The sequence below is a fragment of the Artemia franciscana genome, chromosome 3 (assembly GCF_032884065.1).
Source record: "Artemia franciscana chromosome 3, ASM3288406v1, whole genome shotgun sequence".
NCBI classification, from domain to species: domain Eukaryota; kingdom Metazoa; phylum Arthropoda; class Branchiopoda; order Anostraca; family Artemiidae; genus Artemia; species Artemia franciscana.
In genome coordinates this window covers 9683207-9707952 of record NC_088865.1, presented here as the reverse complement: position 1 = coordinate 9707952, position 24746 = coordinate 9683207, and the positions used below count along the sequence as shown (strand labels likewise).

The window sequence follows — 24746 nt, the reverse complement described above, 5'->3', positions numbered from 1 at the left end:
TCGGTTGCCACGACTATATCCCACCAAGGACTTGTACTCCGATTTTGGTATTATCCCTTTTGAACAAATCATCAAAAAGTTAAATCTATCCCTTGCATACTCCGCTTACCATAAAAATCTTCCTCCCCACTTATTATCTTATTTTAATAGTAATAATTCTGAAGGCCACTGTCTCCGTTCATCCAACCGTTCCTTCATTGTCCCCAGGTGTATCTCTAGTTCCGCCCAGCGATCCCCAATTTATAAATCTATAATTCAATGGAATTTAATACCCTCCAGTGTCGGGCTATCCACAAGTTTTCGGACGCTATATAACAATGTACTAAAATCTTGATATTATATTTCTCTAAATGTTTGTTCAATTTGCTTTAATTACCCTTGTTTTCTCTTTCTTTTTTTTTTCTTTTCTCTCTTTTTCATTTACAATTTTTTGTTGTTTTGGTCCTTAACAAGTTCGCTTCTAGGATCTTTATTATTATTGTTGTTATGTGTTTTCTTTTCTTTTTGAATAAATTGAATTGAATTGAAATAAATTGTGTGGTCAACAGGACTTCAAGGGACTAAAATAATATGAGCCAATAAAAACCTGATTGTAAGAATATTGGCAGTCCTAAACTTCCTATCAATAATGTGAGCATAAAAACTAGTCATTTTCTTTCACTGTATAATGCAGTTTTTGAATTTTGCACATGAAATTATCTGACAGTGATCTGATCTGTCACAGAAATGCTTGAAAAATTTTATCTATCAGTTTTTGCTTGGATGGCAGAAAAAAGCCTTACATTTGGAAATTACATTGATTGGAGTAAGTAAAATTCAAGTTGAACAATTTTTGTTGATCTTCAAAAGCATTTGAGGAAAGTGAGCAAAATTCTTGAAAAGAATGAAGAGCCTCAACAATCCCCTGAGGAGCTATTTTAAAGTACCTCTCTCCACCCCATACCTGCACAAAGGGCACTGGCCTTTGACGACCTCTTATAAACCTTGTGTTGCAATTTTAACACCTTGAAAAATGGATATAATGCTCAAATAAGGCATCTTAAGCTTCACATGTTTTCTAAATCCTGATTTAGCCTATATGGTTTAAAGATTTGGAATACTATTTATCAAGCTCAGGAAAAAACCCTTGATATGGTTCAAGATCCTGTGGAAATATTCAGTGTAATCAAAAATTAGAGCCAATTAAAAAGAGACTGAAAACTCAAAATCAATGCAAATGTTCTAATCAAAATCTAGATAGGTACAAACATAACATTTATGCCAATGCAACCTTCTAAACCTTATAATTAAGGAAAGGATAGAAATAGTGGCATCATAACACCTTACTGGGATATATTTTATGCCCTGGATCCATTCCTAAAAGTTTCATTCTCCTAACTCAACCACTTTCCTAAGAAAGCAAGAAGTCCCTCAACTAGAGCTTTACCCTACTCTTTGGTTATTATACTTTTTCCTTCAAAAGAACCCATAGAATTTTACTAATTATGCTTATTCTATTATTGGACTTTAATAAAAAAAAAAAAAAAAAAAAAAACAGTAATAGACTATCTCTCAGCTGGTTAATTTTTGTTGTTGATAATAATTGGCTTTAGAGAAATGTTTTTCTAATGTGTTATTTGTTAAATGGTAGTAAAATTTTTTGTTTAATTTATAATGCAAGGAGTCAGGTACTCTGGTAGACTAATAATTTTATGATCACTATTCATTTCTCTGCATAGCAACTCAAATTTAGCTCCAATGCATTCAAATCTCAAGTAGATTGTGACTGACTGAAGCAACCATGGAAAACAAAATGGAATGCTGCCAATTTGAATCATTGCCATCACTCACCAGTGACATAACAGGATTTACTGTAGTTACTGGACAATGTGATTTAAGGTAAAAAAAAACACAGGTCACCATAGATTTTTGTACATAATAGTTTTGTGTGTCTTTATGCATAGTACTAATGTACTACACAAGAAACACTTAAGAAGTGAAGTTTGGTTAATGCAAATGAAATAAAACAAAATATGATGAAAATTTAATACTTTATTAGCAAAATTAGGTAAGGCAACAACCCATTATTCTTAAGAAATATGATTGTCTGTTCTTTAGTCCTTGACAAATCCCAAATCATAATGAGAACACACATCCATGGTGAGACACTACATTCTATCATTATGCATTGCAAACTAACCAGTTATTGTCCTATCTGGTCTTTGCAATCTAAAATCTAGAGTGTTTGTCTGATCTTTGTAATCCAAATTATTGCATATTTATCTGATCTTTGTAGTCCAAATTCTTGAGTGTTTCCTGTATAATATTTAAGTACCAGATGTACTCTTATTAAATAGAAATTCTGAAAATTGCTGAAAAGCAGGGTAATTATTGGATAATTTGCTTAAATGACCTACAAATAGTGAACAAACAACTTGATACATTTTCTATGCTCTTTCTAAATATAATAATTGTTTTTGGATGAAACTCAATTTTAACCCTACAGAAAATGTATAGCCTATATTGAATAAGCTAGGCGATTTCCCATATGTTTAGGCCTATTGATTCTCAAATTTAGGCCTATTGATTCTCAAATTGTCAATTTAATTGATGCGGTAAACTGGTTTTTAGCAAGATTAATACTAGCAAAGGTACATAACCTGTATTTACAACAAGAGAAAAGGGCATCATCTTTGGGGGCCTACAAAGGGCTTAAAATTGAATGTGCACCAAAAAAGGTGTGATATTTAGAAAGAACATAAAAAAGGCATTGAATCATACATTCACTTTGATTTGTAAATTATGTAACCTACAATAATTATCTAATATTTACCAAAGTAGACTTGTAGCCTAGTAAAACAAAAATATCTGAGGGCTCTTTTTTTGGGGCCAGCTTCAACAGGTTATACATGAAACTTATAATCTAAAGTTTTAGGTGACATAGGCCTAACCAATTCTGAGTTTTGTCTGTTCCAAGTCCCTTTTAGACAAATTTGAATGAAAAAAGTTAGGCAACAAGACATAGGCTTACTGATTTCTGGTGAGAATTATAGTAACTCACTACTATAGTTTGCCTTCATTTCAAGAAGCAGAAAGTACCATCCCAGGAGATTATGGAAACTCTGGGTTCATTCCTGAGAGCTTCAGCAACCTAAACTAGGCTACTTTCCAGGATAGGCTATCAAAGAGACTTTAAACTTTACCCTATTCAGGCCTAAGGAATGCTTACAGTTTTTAGCACCAGATTTTTATCATTTATAATAGGCAGACATGCTTACAGTTCTCTGCATCATTTTTTTTCTTTGGTATCTTTACCCAAATAAATAAATAAAATTCGGAAAAGCTTTATTAAATTTTTTCTTATAATAAAATGCACGGTTGTCAAGATTTTAATCAATGAATATGTCCCGCGACCATCCAAAAATACGCCCTTCATAGCCAAATTATGTCCACATTCTGTTTATAATATGTCCATCTTGAAATCTCAGAAAATATTTCTTCTCTTAAAAATTTTAAACCTCTTTGAAAGCGGCCTATTGAATTAAAATAAATCGGAAACGAAAAATATCCGTTTAACATATCCATACACAAACAAGTGTGGAATAGCAATAAATAAAACTAAGTTGGAATGTAACCTGACAACTAAAGAGAGACAACATTTGTGTAAGGAGCGAAACTAAAATTTAAAACGAACAGAAATTACTTCGTATGTGAAAGGGGCTGCTTCCTCAGCAACGCCCCGCTTTTTACGCTAAAGTTTTTTACTCTTTTAAAAAGTAGAGTTAAGAGAAAGAGTCAAACTTTTGCGTAAAAAAGCGGGGCGTTGATGAGGAAGCAGCCCCTTTCACATACGAAGTAATTTCTGTTTGTTTTAAGCTTTAATGTCACTCCTTACTTTCCGTTTAAAAAACTTTTTTTTTTTATTTAATAGATGAAAGAATACAAAAATGTTAAAAATTTCAAAAGTATTTGCAGATGGTTGTCTTCAGGAAATAACAAGCAACTCCTGAAACTACAGTATAATATGTAAAAAATTAGTAGAAAGTAATATTCGAGTAGACTTAGTACTAGCCCATTCTTGTTACCTTTCATATAAAAAGGTTTAATTGCTTTATTCTTAAAAATAACGATACAGTTCTTCTTTATAAAAAATAATATTCATAGTTCTCAAAATAACTTCATAACCATCATATTACAGAATTTATTTACCATACTATCTGCAACTGCAGCTATATTATTTTCATTCCTTTTATTACTGTCTCTAACTTCTTATTACAAAATAAATCTTTTGTTTCTTCTTAATTCAAGAAAGTTTCATTATTTATTGTTTTTTTTTTCACAAAATCATCATAGTTTAATGCATTCTCCTATGTTCCTTGTATATCACCTTGATACTTTCATTACTATTAATTGAGACCCTACTCCTACCTTTAACTGGGAAAAGTCGAGGTTTACTAATTCTTTTCAATTTTATAACATGCAAATACAATATTTTACAATTATGTCGTCTGGCTGTATCTTCTAGATCAAGAATAATTCATCCATAGCTTTTATTTCAAATCTCTTTAATTCCCACTTTAAGGACTACTCCAGCTCAACTACTTTCCTCTAATTGCCTTTAGATCTATTACTGGAAACTTATTAAATCCAGAGACTAACTTTCTTCTCCCAAAGAATCTGCTAAGTCAGAAACTATTTTCCTAAAATCAATTCATCAGTCTTGCACACTATACAATATCGTGCTCAATTGTTCTTTGAATGATCCTATCAAATTCTCATCATAGAGTCGATCAGTGCTACAAATATTGAAAATTAGATGATAGATAGTAGAAAGTAGTACTCCCAATTTAAGGACTTCTCCAGCTCACTTACCTTCCTCTAATTGCCTTTAGATCCATCCCTGGAAACTTCTTAACTCCACAGACCGAATCAGCTAAGTCAGAAACTATTTTCTTAAAATTAATTATATCAGTCTTCGACACTATCCAATTTTGTACTCTGCATGATCCTGCTCAATTGTTCTCCGAATGTTCCTATCTAATTCTTATTATGGAGTCTTTAAGCACCACAAATATTGGAAAGTAGATAACCTTCCTGTGTTTCACTTTAAGTCAACTCCGGGAACTACTATTATATGATTGTCCTTATCTCTTGCTTCTATTGCAAGCTCATGACTCGTTTTGCTACTCAAAAAGGCACTAGAACTTAGCATTTGGGAATTATAGAAACGAGGGAATTGAAGTTTGGGCGAAGGGAGCAAATATGGGAGAAAGGTCACCTATTTAACTTTAAAATATTACGAAGACTATGAAATGTGCATGTTCCTAATTATACCTGTAGTAAAGTTTTTATTTTAAACACATTTGCAGATGGTGACAAAACAGTTTGGCTAATTCATCTTAATCATTTATTGCCACTTACCTCACTTAGGTTTAACTGCTTTATATTTTTTAATCTTAAAGTAAGACTAACTAGTAAATTGCTTGTTCAGCTTATAAGAACGACTAATAAGTTAGAATAAAGAAATTAAATGTCTTATTTTCAAGCTGAAAGAAATACCTAGCTAGCAATCCCCCTCCCCTACTTTTACTTTCTTGTAAGCAGCTATTCTCAATTTATATAATTATTCTATGGAAAATCTCAAAGAGAATACATACGAAGATAGGCATGAAAAACTGCTATCACCACTGACAGTTTAGCGTATGGCTATTTCATTGAGAAATTTTTAAATTCCAGGAAAAATAAATGTTATAATGAAAAGAGAAATCACCAATGCAACAGCACAAACATACTAAAAAAAGAAGACAGAAGGAGAAAAGGAAGACTGTTTTCCTACATTAGTGATTAAAATAGATCAGCACTTGAATGAGCACCTTTCAATATATAAAATAGTTTCTTGATGGCAAAAGGACAATAACGCCTTAAAAGACTTAATGACAGCCGAAGTAGCTATATTAAGAGAAGGTTCGAATTATTAGATGAGCAGTTCGAAAATCGTAAAAAGGCAATGATTGCCAAGGATCGTGAAAGACAAAAAAGAAAACCTAACATAATGGTCTTCGGAGTTCTTCCACAAACTGATGATGCCTGATTTGTACGTGATTATTTGGCAAATTATTGTGGAGTCCCTAATGTTACTGTCCTGAAAGATCGCAGACAAGGGAACATAACAACCGCGCTAGGACACAGTACTCAACGTCCTATCCTGATTATCTTCTCATTGGTAAATTTCAAAACAAATTAACTAATCCTTAAGAAAGGGTGCTGTTCAATTTAGAAATGTCGTGTCAAAGCATGATCACGAAAAAAGACAAATATTGTATGAAGAACTGCATAAGAGAAGATAGAGTAGGGAAGTGGATATAGTAATCAGAGGAAATAGGATTGGGTCGAAAAACTTCCGGACCCTTGTGACGTGTCAGTGACCCTCGCAGGAGAATGACATGTAACCATAGATATATCTGGTACCAATTTAAGACTTGTAAATAGTTCTATAAGTAGAGTTTTCATTTGTGATAGTACTAGTGAAGTTGGATCTACAAAATATGCAGAAACTGAATCGTATTTTAGTGCTAAATTGGATAACAGAAATTATGAGCCCATAATGGATACCATTTCTTTTGAATCATGTGATTCTGGATCAAGCAAATCTAATAATGACATTATTATTATTGAGGGACTTACGGTACTATATAGTAATGTAGATGGTATTGCTATGAAGATGAACGAAATTATGTCGGTGATGTCAACGAGGTACGAAGTAAGTGTTTTTGCCTTCACTTAGGTGAAACCAAAATATACTGTATTTACTCTTACTACACGCAAATTCAAGTACCTGAGTTTGAGCTACTCACCAATCTGTCAACGCCAAATGGTAAAGGGATAGCAGTGTACGTCAGATCTCCACTACAGGTAAGAGCTCTTGCAGTAAATTTAGATTACAAACCTTGGGGTAAGGAAATATGAGTAACGATTCCACAGTGAAGTCTCCCTGTGGTCATAGGCTGTTTTTATTTGAGTCCAAACTCCCCTTGTCAGATAACTTGAATTCTAGCAATTGCATATTCTATTAATAATGTGATGAAGCAATATTATAAGAACTTTCTTATTATTGGAGATTTTAATTTACTGGAGTTACATTGAATTGATGGGTTTGTTGTCACAGAAGAGGTTGAAAACCCAAAAGACCCACTTCTAGAGTGCCTTCATGAACATTCGCCATACCAAGCAATTGATTTTCTGACCAGGTATAGAAGTGGACAGAACCCAACACTACTGGACCTTTAGTTTATTAGTGACCACGAGACGCTCGTTAGTTGTTAATTCAGAACCACCATTCGGAGCGAGTGACCATGTTGCAATTACTTGTAGGCTTAGGTTATACCCACAAAGGGATAATTGGATTAAACATGTGTGCACAAATTACAACCAGGTCAGACAAGAATCGGCACAGCATGATTGGTCATTCATTGATGTTAAAAATATGGAGGAGGCTTGGCTTGAAATAAGAGGGTTTTAATTAAACCAACAGAAAAAAATACAATAGTTTCCTGGAAAAGAAGACCCAAAACCCTACCATTTATCACTCTTGATGTCAAGCAAGCTGTGCGTAAAAAGAAGAAGCGTTGGAGCAAATACAAAAGCAACCTATCCCATGAGAACTATGAGAAATTTAAACAGACCCGAAATAAAGTTAGGTATCTCACGAGAAAAAAAAAGACAGAATATGAAGAGGGATTGGAATTTGATTCAAAATCTAACCCTTAGAGATTTTGGAAGTATTCTTCAGCAAGGAAACCAGAGAGACACTCAGCTACGGAGCTACTTGTGAATGCCAATAAAAATTAGTACCCTTGTACCCCGAAAGAAATAGCAGCTGAATTGAGTAGTCAATTTAAGTCAGTGTTCACGCCTCTAAACGAAGCCCCCTTACCAGAAGCACCAGAATTTCTTATTGGGGAACCTCTGCAAACGATGACTGTGGTTGTCTCTGATGTGGAGAGTTGACTGAAGTTGTTCCTAACGAATGCGTTGGCCCTGTCGAAGTTCACCCCCGAGTGTTGAAAGAAGCTTATGCAGAAATATCCCTTCTCCTTACGAGCATGTTTCAGAAGTCTCTTGATGCTAAGCAGATTCCTCAGGACTGAGGGAATACTAACGTTACACCTGTACACAAAGGAGGCAGCTACAACAGCGTCTCCAATTATCAACCCATTGGTCGTACATCTGTAGCTGGTAAAATCTTCGAAATAATCGTGAATACTAACATTGTCGGACAGCTGACCACCAATGAGCTGCTCCGTGATAGTCAGCATGGCTTCAGACATGGACGCTCGGACTAATTTGATTGGTGCGTATGATTATATTACTGGGCATCTAAATAAAGCGATCCGTGTCGACTTGGTTCTATTGGATTTTGCAAAAGCCTTCAACAAAGTATGTCACCGTTCACTGAGGGCCAAGAGCAGCTTGCACAAGATCGATCAACATGGTCCAAGAAGGTCTCTAAGATCATCGATGCCGGGCGAGGTGGAAACGCCTGATTCCCGCCACAAGTACAAGTAAGTAAAGTAAGTACACTGAGGGCCAACTTATTTGCAATTAGAATACATAATGAAATCGTAAAGTGGGTGCTCCAGTGTCTTTCCGGGAGAAAGCGAAGTGTGACAATATTTAGAAAAATGAACAGGTATTCTTTTCAGAAGAAGTGGAAGTTTTACGTGGAATGCCCTAGGGAACCACCTTGGGATCAACACTATTTGACATTTATATTAATGACACACCAATCACAGTCAAAAATAAAATAAGTCTTTATGCTGATGACTCCAAACTCATTAGACCTGTCGATACACCCGATAAAAGAGCCTCTAGGTAAAATGACTTATGAGTACTTTCCCACCGGGTAACTTTGTGGAGGCTTGAATTCCATGTAAACAAATGTTGAACAATCCACTTTGGAAAGAAAAATGAGAAATTCCCTTATCGTATGTTAGGTGATGGACAGATCAAGACAGACTATCATCACGTCTGAAACGGAGAGATACTTGGGGTTCATATTTGATAAAAAATTAAAATGCATTATGCACTCCAAACCTTTGGCATTATAAAAAGAGCAATCACTAGTAGTTCACTCATGGTAATGAATAAATCATAAAAGGCTTTGATCAGGCCTAATTTGGAGTTTAGCATTTGTGTTGATAGCCCCCTCAGAAAAGGTGACCAACAGAAATTAAAATTCCTTCAGAGACGATCTATGAAAGTAATTGACGGATGTGAATACTTAAACTACTCATCCCGTCTGAAGAAGCCGAAATTCCCCGCTCTTGCTTACATACGTAGAAGGGGCGACATTATTATGACGCATAAGCCCCTGAATTTTAAATTTCCATTAAATATGCCATTTCAACTTGACTAGTCTGTCAGAACTAGGGGGCATAGTCAGAAACTATATCAGAAGAGAGCTGCCACTAGACTACGCAAAACTTCTTCACTAATAGAATAGTGAGTATGTGGAATTCGCTCACCGAAGAAGCAGTCACTACCCACAGCACTGCTGCCTTTAAAAGATCCGTTAATGGAAAATGGTCACCGAAGGAGTGGCAAGCTAAGTGGGATACTGTTGAGACGTCAAACTATCGTCATGACAAAAATTTTAGAATACTAAAAACTATAATCCTTATTTAGCTGGACAATCCAATTTAGGGTAATTGACCTATAAAAAGGATCAAGAAAACTGTTTTTCCTTTCTAATTTTAAGCCCAAATAAATCATCTTCTATTTCCAATCATTACATTGTATAAGATAACAGACGCAATCATACTTCAAATATTTTATTATTCTTACCTGAGCACCGAGCCGATCATTGCTACGAGAGCTACCTAAAAAAAAAAAAAAAATGCTTTTTTAGATGGTGATGCTGAACTAAATTTAATTTTCTATCTTTCTAAGTGTTCATTGATCAAATAAAATTTTCAGAAATGTTTTCTGGTAATTTTCTGTTTTTGCCTTTATATTATCATGATTATTCCGATTAGAATGTATGTTTCTAAGAACTTGGTTATAGAGAATAAACTCTCCCCTCTCACAGCATGTCTGAAATTCTTGATGCCCCTTTTTTGCCAGTTTCAAAGGCTGAGCAAAGGAAAAATCCACAATTGTATAGAAAATAGGAGGATATTTGCATATGATCCCACCTTGGCTGCAGCCAGTGTACTTGATCTGCTTTTTGATGCAAACTCAACGACACAGGATGAGTTTGTGGACACAGTATGTTGAATCAATGAGCTTGTTATATTTTCCTACAATTTTGGAAGGATGGGGATTCATTAAATAAAGAATCTGATTCTGACTTTGTCTGGGTCTTGTTATCTGACTGGGCCTTAAACACAGAATTTTCTAGCTGCATCTCCAAAAGTAGCCCATCTTTCAAATTGAAAGCTGTCAAATTGCCAGCTTGTTGGTGAGCCTTTTTTTTTTTTTGCAAAGTTGGTGCTTACAGGTTTAGCTGTAAAAATCTCAACAATTTGTGTTACCATAGCCTCCTGCAATGTGCTCTGGTCAGGTCACAAAATAGTACAACCCAGGGTAAAATTCTAGTTAATTGAGTGACTGATAGACTGTTAGAATTTTGTTCACTGTTTCTTGCTTGATGTGATTTCTATGCTGGGCTGGGTAAAATTCTAGCTAATTGACTTCTTGCTATCTTGGGAAGGGTTTAGCAAGCTTAGGAAAATGAAACTTTCAGTGATGAATCTACAGAATAAAGTATGTCCTGGGAAGGTATTTTCAAGCAACTACCTCTGCTCCTTCTCCCTCTAACGGGCCCTGACCTTTGATGACCTTTAAAAATATGTGTGTTATAAAAGTGAAACCTTGCAAAATTGATCTTCTGCTTAATCAAAGTACAACAAAATTGTTTTCAGCTTTATAACTTTGCTCAATTCCATTTTAGGCTGTAAGGTTTAAATGATATTGACATACATTTCCTAAATTTTGAAAAAAAAAACATTGATACTGATCAGAATTCTACAGACCTGTCATGTAGGGGAATTTCAGGGCCCTCTAGAGGGAGAAGGACTAGAAGTGGGTACTTCAAAATTCCTTTCAAGGACATACTTTAGCGTGTTGACCTAACCCTGAAAGTTTCATTTTCCTAACCTAAACCTTTTCTGAGATAGTAAGAAGTTAATTATTTAGAATTTTACCCAATCCAGCATAGAAACCACATCAAGCATGAAACAGTGAACAAAATTCTAACTGTCCATCAGTCACTCAATAGCAAAAAAAAAATGAAAATCATATGCAGCTTCAAAAATGCCTAGAAATCACTATGAAAGGCCAGAGAGGATTTTCATGCTGTCATATTGTCTTCCTATCAGTAGTTCACTGCCATGTGATAGTGAAGATCATCTGGTAGAAGAAGATCTGCCAGACATAGCATTTGAAGATGCACCATATGAAGAGGAGCAGTAGCTCTGGATTATTTCTTATAAATAATTATCTGAAGCCTAAAGTGTAGTTTTTTATAATTTCGCCCCATGGGAACAAAGTAGGAAATAAACAGATAATATGATTCAAAAATAATATTTTTCTTATCTATCAGACAGAGAAGATAAAATATTTTGTTTTAAATTCATGAGTATTTGAAACTTACCACATATGCAGTAAATTATCAAAGTTACCATTACCTTATTCAGAAAGAGTGAGTTTTAAAACTTACTGGTCAATCTTGCATGCTACCTTAGATCTTGTATGTTAATATTTAGTAATTGGCCTCTTCACAAGGAAATATACTAGCTTATATAAATAAAAGTAGTACTATTAGATTCCTTATTTTATATTATTTCTGAATACAATGGTTGCTTTTTTGACAATGTACCCTTCTAATGGTCCCAAATATAGCCCTTGGAATTTATAAAAAAAGACACTAAAAAAAATAAAAACAATTCTTTATAATGTACAACATGTTTCTATTTTCAGATTATCATGTTTCCTTTTGTTATTATTCAATTTTAAAAATCATTTCACATTGTTTGTGCATTCACAATTCTACTGTCAAAAAATTGACAGTGTTAAAAAACACAGTGTTTTTACAGTGTTTACTGTGTTAAAAAACACAGAGCAAGCCATAGGCTTGTCTCATTACAAAAGACAATAAACAGAATTGAACACCTGGGTATTGAATGGTACCAAAATGGTAAATAAACTCTTTTGACTAGACACATAACAAAAGTAAGCAAATACACCAGAATGCACAAAGAGACAAATTTATGAAGCTTTTTAGGGCACTGAATAAAACAGATCACACAAGTGCCATAAATATTATGGTCCTATATACTCCTCTTCATAAAAAAAGGTTCCAAACAAAGCTGTTTTAAAAGCTGTAACATTATTTGTTGAAATAATATAGTCAAATAACATGTTCCTTTATCTAATGGACCAATTTATAAAAGGACCCTGTCAAACCTTTCTTAAAACCCTTTTCTGATACAATTTTAATGAGTTCTGCCATGTGGGTGAATAATGACTTAACTGAAAGAAATCACTAAAAGATAAATTATCAACACCTCTAATAATTCAAAATACATTAACTAAGTCCAATAATATCAATCCTGAATTGTAGAGATTGTAGGCTCAAACATCTTAGCCTACACTCATAAGGCAAGTGCTTCAAATATGGAACAAATTTTCATGCCTGTTTTTGCACTTTTTCAATAATCTTTGTTTTAAATTTTCTTGTTGGAAACCACACAGATATGTAGTATTCAACTATTGGCTCCATCATTGTCTTATATAGTATAGTAAAGCTTTTGCTGGTTAAACATTTTTTTGATACAAAGCAAGCTGTAGTTTGCTTTATGTAAAATACCTGTTTACCAAACCTCAATTGGTAATCAAAAACAATACCAAAGTCCCTAATGGAATTAATAGAACATATCACTACACCACCAATAGAATACTGGCATGCTACTGCATTCACTAGATAAATCACCACATGACATATTCCCTAATTAATAATCATTGTATTTAGATTGCACCAGTTAACTAATGCATTTTGATCATCCTTTAGAAGAGCAACATCAACTGGGGAAGATACACCCCAATAAAGCTTTATATCATCTGGAAACATTTTGATTTTTCTATGTAGTACTTCCAATTTTACAGTAATATCAGGAACAAGAAATTTGTTAATAAGAACCCGTTTTTTTTTGTCCAATGAGGAAGACACAACAGGAATTTACAAAATGTAAAATAATTAATCTAGATTCCTTCCAATTCTTTTTTCTTAAGAATGTGGGAAATTCCAGAAGGAAAAAGAATTGAATCTTCACAAAAAGTTGAGTAGAGCTTGGCCATTGCAAGTTTGCTACATCTACTTCTGTTGGCAACAATCTGTTGGCATATCCTAGTTGGCTTTTTCTTATTAATGGGTAGCCAATATCTTTGCCAGAGAGATAGGCAGCCAATTTTGTTTCCAGAACTGCTGAAACACATAATTTAAATAGGGCTGGAGATAAAACTCAACCTTGCCTTAAACCTCTTTTCACTTTAATAATAGAACCTGGCACTGATTTCAGCCAAAGAAAAGAAGTAACAAAGAAGCATTATAACCAATAGATTAACACTACAACCATGAAGAGCAGAAAGAAGCTGACTCTGACATACACTATTGAAATCTTTTGATAGATCTAAGGCACAAAGATGGATACTCTTTCCCTTAGAAGAGTTTCCAAAGAGCACAGAAGATAATACACAATGTACATGCTGATAACCTGCTCTGTGCGGAAATCCAAACTGGTTATCTCTCTCAAGTAGATTATTAGTCACAAAAGGTAGTATTAATGATTTGTATATGAAGAACCCTAGAAGTACAAAGACACATCTGGAAAAGTAGGTGTATACAGTCAATAAGGGGGAGGGCAAACTAATAAAAGATAAAGTCTAGATATACCTTCAGTTTCAACATGTCTGATTTGAGTTTCTTAACTGCTTCAACTATGGACAAAAGAGAAAATGGGAATACAAAGGCATTGTGATAGGGGGAGGGGTACAAAAATGGCAAAAAAGGAATGAGTATGCTAAGAATGACATGGTAATTAAATTAGAAAAAATAGACAAGTAATGATCTTGCCTAGCAGATGGAGGGTGGCAATAACTACTTGGTGTATCACTTGTACTTGACTCAGAATATCTTTTTGCCATTCTCTCTTTGACACTGGAAAATCCATACCACAATATTTTGACTATTTTTATAGTCAGTCATTTCAAGTTAAAAGTAGATATTTTTTATATTTATTGTGCATGTTATGCATAAGGTCAGATATAATTCCACAATGCAGTCTATTAAGTTTGTTCCGTGCTGCAAACCACAGCTTTGATTTATTTTCTACAGGTTTTAAATTATAATGTAAATACCAAATAGGTTTTTGCATACCAGATCTAACATGTTGCAATAGAACAGCAACTGCCTCAGTATCTTTTAGACATTTTATTCTTTGATTATAATAGCAATCCAGGTCCTTTTTACAAGTCACTGGTACAATGTGCTGGAGCAGATGATTGGGAACTTTTATGGCAGACAGAAGGTTTGCCAGTGTAAAAATATAGAGAGAGAAATCAGCTTTCTTCCAAAGGTTTAAGAGTCAATGAAATAAGGAGATGGTCTTAATTTTGTTCATCAGTATGTACAGACACTATTGCTGTATTAATGCTAGGTGAGCAAATAATGTGATCAAAATTGCTCTTACTGCCTAAATGATGAATGTAAGAAATCCATATTAAGGTCACCAATGATCATATAATCTAGCAAAATAGACAGAACTTTTTCCACTAAAGACTTCAATATGTTACATGCTTTGGCATATCTAGTCATCAATCTGGCAGAATGATCATCATAAGGCAGATAAGAATCTATGAAAACTGTAGTGCCCATACAAACTGCCAAAAAAAATTCATCTGAGTAAAAAGTAACAGGAGAAGCCAAATTTGGATTGCACTTAAAACACAAGCTAGCCCACTGGATGGGCAGCCACTTGTGGGTTTTGTAGTGGCAAAAACACATCATGATGAGGGCTCCACTGCAAAAGGTTAATGGTAAAGTCTATAAGAAGAAGCTGCTGCAGACAGACCAAATCAAAATCATTGTAGAGCTGATCAATAGCAAAGTCATGTCCTTAGTACAATGAATATTATGCAATATTGTTGAAACCACCAAAGTCATTGTGAAATGGCTAACCATAACGTTAGTTCCTTAGCTACTGAGTAGGACACACTATAAGAACCATGATTTTTACCACAGTCATCTTATTTACTCAGACTGACTGACTTATTGCATATCCCTTTTTTTTCTTTTTTTTTACTCAGACAGGAAATGACAAAGAGGTAGTCTGACAGAACAATGTCAGCATAAGCTCAAAGAGGTTATAACCATGCATTGAATCTGATGAATAAAAAATTTTTTATGACTGATTTTAGCCAAGTGGTAGCTCTCATAGGGATGGATTTGTTTCAGTTGGGAGCATTTTTGTTCATCAAAAACTTAAACTTACCACTTATGAAACTTACCAGTAAGTTTGACAGTGGTAACTTACATCTTGTACACTAGGCTCTGCTTAGTGATATTTGGGGTGTCAAGGAAATATCAGCTTGCTACTTGTGTGGAGGCAGTAAAAATTTTAGTTTGGAAGAGAGTGAGCCCCCTCTCACCTGCGAAGTATTCAAATCTGTTCTGCATGACGAGCTTGGGGAGCGATGGTGAAAAAATACATGGGAGGCACTCAGATGCCGTGTGAGGGTGCTCACAGGCCCATGGTTGTTAAAGGCATATCAGACTGTCCTCTTATTTAGGACAGTGTAGCTTTTAATTTGCAACTGAGTGAGGTTTCTCTCAAGTATCTATGACCATCCATTCTATGTTATGAGTTCAGGCAGAGAAAGAAAAATGCATAGGAGACATTTCTCTTTACTAAGTCAATGCTATCGTGTTGAATACGATTATGTTCGATGACATGGTCTCTACAGCTCTGCCATAATAAAGAATTTTTGCTTATAGTGTGATCTTTTAAGCACTGAACAAGCACACGATCAAACAGGGGGGGGATTGGTGCACCCATGATTAGTCAAAAGCTTCTTCCTCTAGAAAAATTCAAAACTTTGTGCTTTAGAATATAATTCTATTTTTACTCTTCCTTCCCTGGAAACACATTTCTGTTGCTATTTAGGCTATATCGCTTGCTTGAATTCCATGCTTGAAGTTCATATTAATGGAATTTTGTTTGCCCAATTTAATAAAAAAAAAGGAGGTATGAACCACAATGATATGTTGCAAAATCTTTCATTGTGTACGTTTATGAAATCATTTATGGTTTAGATTTGTTTATTCTCAAAACGTAGAACAAAACTCCAAATCCCAATATAGAAATACATTTTTGGACAACAGGACTACAAAAAAACATAAATAAATAATCAAATATAACATATTAACATGCTGGTCATTCATGTTACAATAAACAGTAAAAAACAACAACAACGAAAAGAATAGAACATTTTCTCATTAGCTTGCTACCCCTAGAATCATCCATTCATTTGTAAAAAAAAAGTCGATGAAAAAGCCTTTAAAGATAAATATAAATTACGTTATAAAAATAGAAAAGCCCATAGAGAAAAGGGTAACAGATCAAAAAGTAAACCAGGACCAAACCATCTCAGTTTTCCAAATTGATTTTCTTCTTTTCAGACTGCAGAGAAAAGTTATAAAAACTTTTAAATGATAATACAGTTTTGAGTTTATGCTCTGACATTAGAATTAACCATAACTAATTAAATTCAACACATTCTGGCTGCAATTACAGATTCCTGAATTTTCAAGAGAAGATTGAGATTAAATGCAATGTGTTTAGTTAGAGGTTCACCTAGTCTGAAATTATAAAAGGGATTAGAGGTTGTAGTTACAACTATCAGAGAAGTCCTTGGTTAGAGAATAGGCATCTCCTTAAGATTCTGCTGCTGGAAGAAAAAACCCAAACTGCCAACTTTGCTAAGTACAATAGAAAAGAAACAAGTTTAGTTCTAAGAAACTAACGTTTTGATTATGTAAACAAAGATGAGGGTGTTGGAAAGAAGCTATTCAAAACCTTGACTGTTATTGAAAATTTTGACTGTGCACATCTTTTCTCTAATGTAGTAAGCTCCTTTTTGCTAGGTATTCAAAAAAGGAATGGGTCGTCTGCAGCTCATCTCCCATTCAAACCCGTCACAATGAATGACTTACCTGTCCCTGAAGGATCTTGGGAAGTTTTGCATAGAGCAAGACAAGCAAGATACAATAAGCATTTGCTTGGAGGCCTAGCTTTCTCCCTCTTAACTGCAGTTGCTGTAAGTATTGAAAAATTATATTTATCTTAATTTGTCACTGTTCCTTTTATTTAATACTTGAAGCTTAGACTGTTAGAAAGTGCATCAATTTTTCTATATAATGAACCACAAATGATTTTTTGGAAGTTATATTCCCTGTCTATGGTTTCTCATACTGAGAATATTTTTCAAAAACCATTAAAAAATGATTCTTCCTAAATTTTCTAAAGATAGGTTGTGTACATGTTGGCCATATTGCATCCACAAATAGTCCAAGAGATGTGTTTCAAGCATAGCTACGTATTTTAACAATAAAATTGTTAGATATTTCATTGTCAAGATTCCTGGTAAAACTTTCCATGCCTTAATGTTTAGCCCTCGCAAGTATATCCCTAGACGCTTGTCATCATGACATCTCATTTTTTTGGTCCTTAATGCTTTATGACCCCTGGTCCTCACCTTGGACCCTCCAAAGTGAATCATATAGACCGAAGATTCTAAAAAGAATTATTCCTATGAGATCTAATAAGTTCTCCGTTTGTGAAAATTTCTTCTTTTGTTGAGCTTTGTGAAAATTTCTACTAATTAAAGGCTTAGGACATCTAAATTGTACAACTAGCCTCAGATTTGCAATCAACAAACTAAAAATCTTTAAAAGAATCTTTTGTTTGCGATCCAACTCCATTTATGAAGTGTTAATTTTAAGGTGTTTAAACAGTAATACTCCACCTGCAATCTTAATGTTTTTTTAACAATTAACTATTAATCACTTCGGATCATTACCTAAATAATTCTTGCACAAGAGCAGATAGGTAGCTTACTCTGAACATACAAATGCACCCTTGATTATATATACATATATATATATATATATATATATATATATATATATATATATATATATATATATATATATATATATATATATATATGTGTGTGTGTAGTTTTTCTATAATCAATAATATATATTTAGAGTATAATCAATAGCTTTTCTGGCACATATCCTTTTTTTGCTAATAATTTTTCTTTTTAGGCTTGGCAGTCGGGAGCTTTGTACCTAGGATTTAAGCCCACATACAAGAACAAATGAAGTTCCCAAGTATTTTATTATATATCTAGGACCAAATTAAATCTTAAAGTAATGCATAAAGGAGTTTGGCTTTTTTCCGTTCTATATAGGAATACAGGACAAAAAAAAAATTGTATAACGCTTGGTAATAGGCATTCCGCGGAAAGGGGAGAGTCCGTTACAGGTGATGGTCCACAAGCATTTCCGCAATCGGGGGAATAAGCAAATATCATACTATTGTGTTAAATACCAGCTACCACATTTAAAAAGCAGTTTTTACTTCAAAACTATGAGAAGCTTTTTCTATTGATGAAGTTTTAAGAGAAAAATAGTGTTATTATAGGAAGAGTAGAGTATCTATGACCAAATTTCATGCTTTGAATAAGAATTGAGAAGTGTCTGAACCCTTACATGCCTTTAGTCCTAATTTTATAGATTACTAGCTGTTGGGGTGGTGCTTCGCGCCACCCCAACACCTAGTTGGTGGGGCGCTTCGTGCCCCCCCCCAAGACCCCCCCGCGCGCGTAAGTCGTTACGCGCCATATTAGTTACGCGCCATTGTAGTTGTGTCCCTGTGTCCCACCTGTGAATATAGATAGATTTATATATGTGTTTCAAACTACGTAAAAATTGCGAATATACAACATTCTTGGCTTTCCCATTGTCTGTCCATATACAAAGCCGTATGTACTAATAATGACGTCATATGCAAACGCTCTTTTTACAAACAAACAAACATGCATACACACAACTCGTTTTTATATAGATAGATAGATAGATAGATACAATACAAATTAACTACGTAAAACTTGTGAATATACAACATTCTTCGCTGTCCCATTGCCTGTGCGTACCATTGCAAAGCTTTGGTGGGTTGATATTTCTTAAAAGTATTATTGGTACGCCTATTTTTAGTTGTAGCACGTGTGGTGGAAACCCTGAAGGATCTATGGAATTTAAAAATTCAGATGGATAATTAACCGCTTCATTTGGTTCCAAAATACAAATTAACTGCGTAAAACTTGCGAATATACAACATTCTTCTCTGTCCAATTGTCGCTGCATATAAATAGATTGTCAGGTTTACCGACCCTCGAACATGCAACGTACAATTGTCCATGGGAAAAACAATCAGTATTAAGATCTATACCACATTTTTCTAATGATTGACCTTGAGCTTTGTTAATGGTGATTGCAGATGCTAATCGAATTGGGAATTGCAATCTTTTAAATTGAAAAGGCAGATCCGTTGGAATCATGGGAATGCGAGGAATAAGAACAGCCTCACCCTCAAAAGGCCCTGTCAAGATTGTGGCCTCTATTAGGTTTTCCATTGTTTTTTTTACGGCAAGTCGTGTGCCATTGCAAAGCTTTGGTGGGTTTATATTTCTTAAAAGTATTATTGGTACGCCTATTTTTAGTTGTAGCACGTGTGGTGGAAACCCTGAAAGATCTATGGAATTTAAAAATTCAGATGGATAATTAACCGCTTCATTTGGTTCCAAAACTGTGTCGACTGACTTGTAAAGGACTGCCTGGTCTCGAATCTTGGTCAAAACAATATTGTTGATTTCGTGGACGTCTATATTTTTGGGTGCGAGAATCGCTCTTTCACTTAGCCATTTATTATTTTTATAATTTTTTAGAATATTCGGAAATACTTTTTCAATCAATTCATTTTTGGACGTCACTAAATTACAGAAATCAGCAGGTAGTTGTATACGTCCTGAAATTGAGTCTACTGGGAGCTTTCCGTTTCCCATTGCCAGCAATTGATCTGAAAATGTTTGACCAGAGTCATCGTTTTGCAATCGGACACGCATATTTGTAGTTAATTTTAATGTTTTTACGTGTGCCCATAAATTAGAATTTTTCAGGCAAGCATTCATTTCGTCTGCACGAGTTGATCTAGGTATTATAGGTAATGTTTGCCTGAAATCTCCCGCAAGCAATATTAATGTGCTGCCAAAGGGTTTCGACTTCCCTCGCAAATCTTTCAAGCATTGATCCAGAGCCTCGAGTGATTTTTTGTGTGCCATTGTGCACTCATCCCAAATAATAAGTTTGCATTGCTGCTATACTTTACCCATCCCAGATGATTTGGAAATATTGCACGTGGGAGTTTCTGTAGAATGCAAGTTCAGAGGCAATTTCAAAGCGGAATGAGCAGTTCTTCCACCAGGCAGCAATGTTGCGGCTATTCCGGACGACGCAATTGCCAACGCTATATCATTTTTTGATCGAATTGATGCCAGAATCAGTTTTATCACAAACGTTTTACCAGTACCTCCTGGCGCATCCAAAAAGAAAATTTCTCCAACGTTGTTATCGACACAATGCATTATCGTATCATAAATGTCTTTTTGTTCCGACGTTAACTTGGAAATGTTATTTTGTACATACGACAATAGATCACTCGTACTGTAACTTTGTTCACGATCCAATTCTACACATGTCGAAACAGCAGCGATACGGCTAGGTGAAGGCATTCCCAAATCCTGAAGAGGTTTGTTTGCCAAACGTACGCACAAATCTTCTATAACAACTAAAGTGTAGTTATAAATTTCTGATGTAAAATCAAAAGTCATATCTGACGTCTCTAACTGTTTTCGATGGAGTATATCTTCGGACATTTTTGACTTATATTTTCCCATAACTCTGTAGGAGCTGATGGAGAGCAAGTTGTTAAAATGATGCCAAACAATGCACGAATTTGACTTGGGGTTGACGTTTCGCACGCGTCATTGATGCAGTTATCCCAGTGTTGGTCATTCTCCAATAAATTCAGAGCTTGGCATGCACTACGGTAAGTGTCATGTATAGTACCATTTACAGTCCTCAAATACTCAAAGGATGTCGGACCGGGTACATTCACCAAAAGCAGGCGTAGAAAGAAGCATTCATGTTGATTGGGGTGAACGGTGTAGAGTCTTCCTATCGTGGTATCTTTGAAGATGGTAGGTTGGCCGTCGACTGACTTACCCTGTTTTCGACGTTCAAATACTTTATTTTTAGTATTCCACGTGTAATACGAAGGCACTTCAGTATACAGCAGTTTTTTTGCAAAAGAATCATTTTTGCAAAGCGAAAAAAAAGCTGTTAATGTTTTATCCGGTGGATTCAGGACTCTTTGTTGCACGTTGGTTTCCGTGAAATAAACACGTTGACCATTCTGTAAATGTACCGCTAAGTGAACAACAGCTCGACTACGTTCATGTATCGGAAATGAAAGAATTCGCCAAACAGCTTCATTACTGCTTATGTATCTTCCAGCCTGATATTGTACGATTTCATCGAAATCTTTGATTTCGGGCTGCAAGCCAAAAACTGCCATGTCACTGCCTTTGTTGACGTATTTACATATGTATTTGATTGCCTTTACGGAGTTACAGTATTCAACGTTTATGTGTGCATTAAATGTTTTTGATAATAATGGGGAATATGGAACAACCCACTGGTTATCTACTTCGATGGTGGTACCGTTACGCTTCTTTATTATTGCTGTTTTACCGCCATCTTCAGTAGATCTTCTTCTATATTGTGGGTAACCATCATTGCCAGTAATTGTGTTTGATACTAAAAGTCGAGGATATTGCTTTGTGCACCTTCCTTTGGCCATGCATGGTGAATTTTCGTTCAGTGCACCGCAAGGTCCATGTATCATATTTTTTACAATAATATCATGTAACCCCTTATCGACATTTTTATCAGGTATTTCAGCGGAAATCACATCATCAATTTCGTTCGAAGTAATTTTTTAATGTAGCCAGATTAGTATATGTGCGTGTGGCAAACCTCGTTTTTGCCATTCCACTGAGTACATCCAGCATCGCACTGACCCAAACACTTCAAGTTTTACAATGTAGTTTATCAGTGATTTCAACTTTTGCCGGAAGACACGGGCCGTAATGTCATGCCTATGAACCGCCGATTGTCCTTGAAGTAAAAGCTGCAGTATCTCGTCCCAAGATTGATTACATGTAAATGTAATAAATAAATCTGGACGACCATAGAGACGAACATACGTAATAGCATCTTGAGCATATTCATGCATATGACGGGGACTGCCAGCATATGACTTTAATATTAAAGTGATAGCCGTCGGCTCCATCCCAAAAAATGATAGGATATTGTAGGGCATCGTAGCATCGATGAGTTTCAGCAATTCTTAACAACTGAGCGTTTCGCTTATGAAGAATAATATCTCGAGGTAAAAACTGATCACCGACCATAACGATTGCCACTTCGTCGATAGTTGGAGCATTGTATCTACGCACATGTTGGCCAGGAGGCGTTTTGTCAGCGGAAATAACAATTTTATGCGCATCAGTAGGCATCAAATCGATGGCTGTTTTGAACAGACACACTAAATTATTATTTTCGTGGAAAAGATGTTGCAATTGGGAAACGATTGTCCTTTCAACGTTGGGAGAAATTTCGCAACGTGCATTCAATTCAGAATTTCTATCACTGATGAAGTACAATTGTAAAAATTTATGATTCTCGCCTGAGAATGGTAGAAGGGACCCTGCTCTATGATAAATTTGCCCTTTTACTTTGAAAGTAGACATAAATTGATCTGGATTTTCGATTTGGGCTCCAAACGACGTCATTTGGAAACATGAGTTGTATTTTCTGATTTTTGACAAAAAACGCTTAGATTCTGACGTAGTTCCAGTAAGGAAAGTCTTCAATGGCTCTGGTGGTGCAGCCAATAGAGGAAGTTTAACTTTTCCTGAGGCGCAACACATTCCCATTGTTTCACCATTGAATTTCAAGGCCTTGCAATAGGGACAAATTTTAGACATTGTCCCGATTTGAACACATCTACTCAAGCTATAATCATCGACTGGGTTGTACCTGAATGCCAGGCGATAACTTTCAGGTTGCTCTGATTCCTCGGCACGCTTTCTTTTCTTACTTTCTCTATCAGCAGCAAGCCTGATTTCTTGCTGTTCTTGTGATACCTCGGCACGCTTTCTTTTCTTACTTTCTCTATCAGCAGCAAGCCTGATTTCTTGCTGTTCTTGTAATTCCTCGGCACGCCTTCTTTTTTCACTTTCTCTTTTAGCAGCAAGTCTGCTTCCGCGTTGCTCTGGTAGTTCCTCGGCACGCTTTCTGTTCTTTCTTTCTCTATCAGCCTCAAGCCTGTTTCCTTGCTGTTCTTTTGATTCCTCGGCACGCTTTCTGTTCTTTCTTTCTCTATCAGCCTCAAGCCTGTTTCCTTGCTGTTCTTTTGATTCCTCGGCACGCCTTCTTTTTTCACTTTCTCTTTTAGCAGCAAGTCTGCTTTCGCGTTGCTCTGGTAGTTCCTCGGCACGCTTTCTTTTCTGACTTTCTCCATCAGCAGCAAGTTTTTTGGCATAGACTCTTTGAGCATCTTCATCGGCTTTTGCCATGGTAAGTTCATCAGTCATTGTAAACTTAAACATTAATAGATTTCTACGTGAACATATGTCTTAAATATCTTGAATGACGTCACCGTCAAAGCAAAAATGACGACAAGTAATTTCATGACGTCAGTCAACACAGAAACATGACGTCACCTGATCCACAGACAGACAACTTGTTTGTATATATATAGATTAACAGGTATTTGATTTACCTAATGGAAAAGCTTCTATTAAGATCCTATCCTTGTATGGTACACCCGATAAGTACATTAAATGGATTAGTGCTATTTACAAGAATAATATTGATGTAACTATAGTAGAAATTGATGTTAGTTGTTGGGTTGCCATGGAATCAGAAGCTAAGCAAGGTTGTGTCCCAACCCTATTTATAAAGATTATTTTGATGGGTTTTGTCTTAAGGAAGACAGCAAAGGCTGTGGGAGAACATGGTTTCAAAAACTTTAACAGTTCTAGATGCACAAATGTCTCTGAAAATTAATGTTATGAAGACCAAGTCATTTGATTAAAAATAAACGAAGATGAAAAGGAGATGCTAGGTCGAGAATGGTTTTCCCGTTCTAGGAGAAAACAGGAAAGTCTATCATGCAGCTAGCTTTATTTGCCTAGCACAGTATGATTTTTAGGTGTTGAAGAAAAGTTTAGAAAGAATAGGGAGACGGGTTTGAAGTAATAATATGATATTAGAATGCATGCTTAACGCATATGAACTATTGGTCGAACGTGTCAAATCCCAAACAACAGGATATTGGAAGCCGCGGTAATGACAGTAATCAAGTGTGTCTGACGCGTAGATGCTTTAAGAGGCTAAGGAATATATGGTAGATTTTTTCCTGGGAATTTTCCAGGGGAATCCAGGATAGTTATAAGTACTCGTTCGACTGACCGTATATCAAACATTAAGCAGTACGAAAATTTGTCTCCGTCCCACCGTC

General features: G+C 35.3%; 2 protein-coding genes across 2 annotated transcripts in view; one reads left to right on the top strand and one right to left on the bottom strand.

The window, feature by feature from the left end:
• The window catches only part of LOC136024858 (peroxiredoxin-like), a 31636-nt gene extending 28216 nt beyond the window's left edge, over positions 1-3420 (bottom strand). Inside the window, exon 1 of the mRNA XM_065700371.1 lies at positions 3258-3420. Coding sequence (XP_065556443.1) covers positions 3258-3272 — 15 coding nt within the window. The 5' untranslated portion in view covers positions 3273-3420. The remainder of the gene's footprint in view (positions 1-3257) is intronic.
• Positions 3421-9833: 6413 nt separating this feature from the next.
• On the top strand, positions 9834-18481 carry LOC136024856 (uncharacterized). The gene is made up of 3 exons (XM_065700370.1): positions 9834-9966; positions 17180-17352; positions 18365-18481. Exons 1-3 carry the CDS (start codon positions 9957-9959, stop codon positions 18419-18421), a joined length of 240 nt encoding a protein of 79 aa, XP_065556442.1. The 5' UTR covers positions 9834-9956; the 3' UTR covers positions 18422-18481.
• The last annotated feature ends 6265 nt before the right edge of the window (positions 18482-24746 follow it).

Coding starts and splice junctions, on each gene's coding strand:
- LOC136024856 (XM_065700370.1), top strand. Junction 17,353..18,364: donor CCCTCTTAACTGCAGTTGCT/GTAAGTATTGAA, acceptor TTTTCTTTTTAG/GCTTGGCAGTCGGGAGCTTT.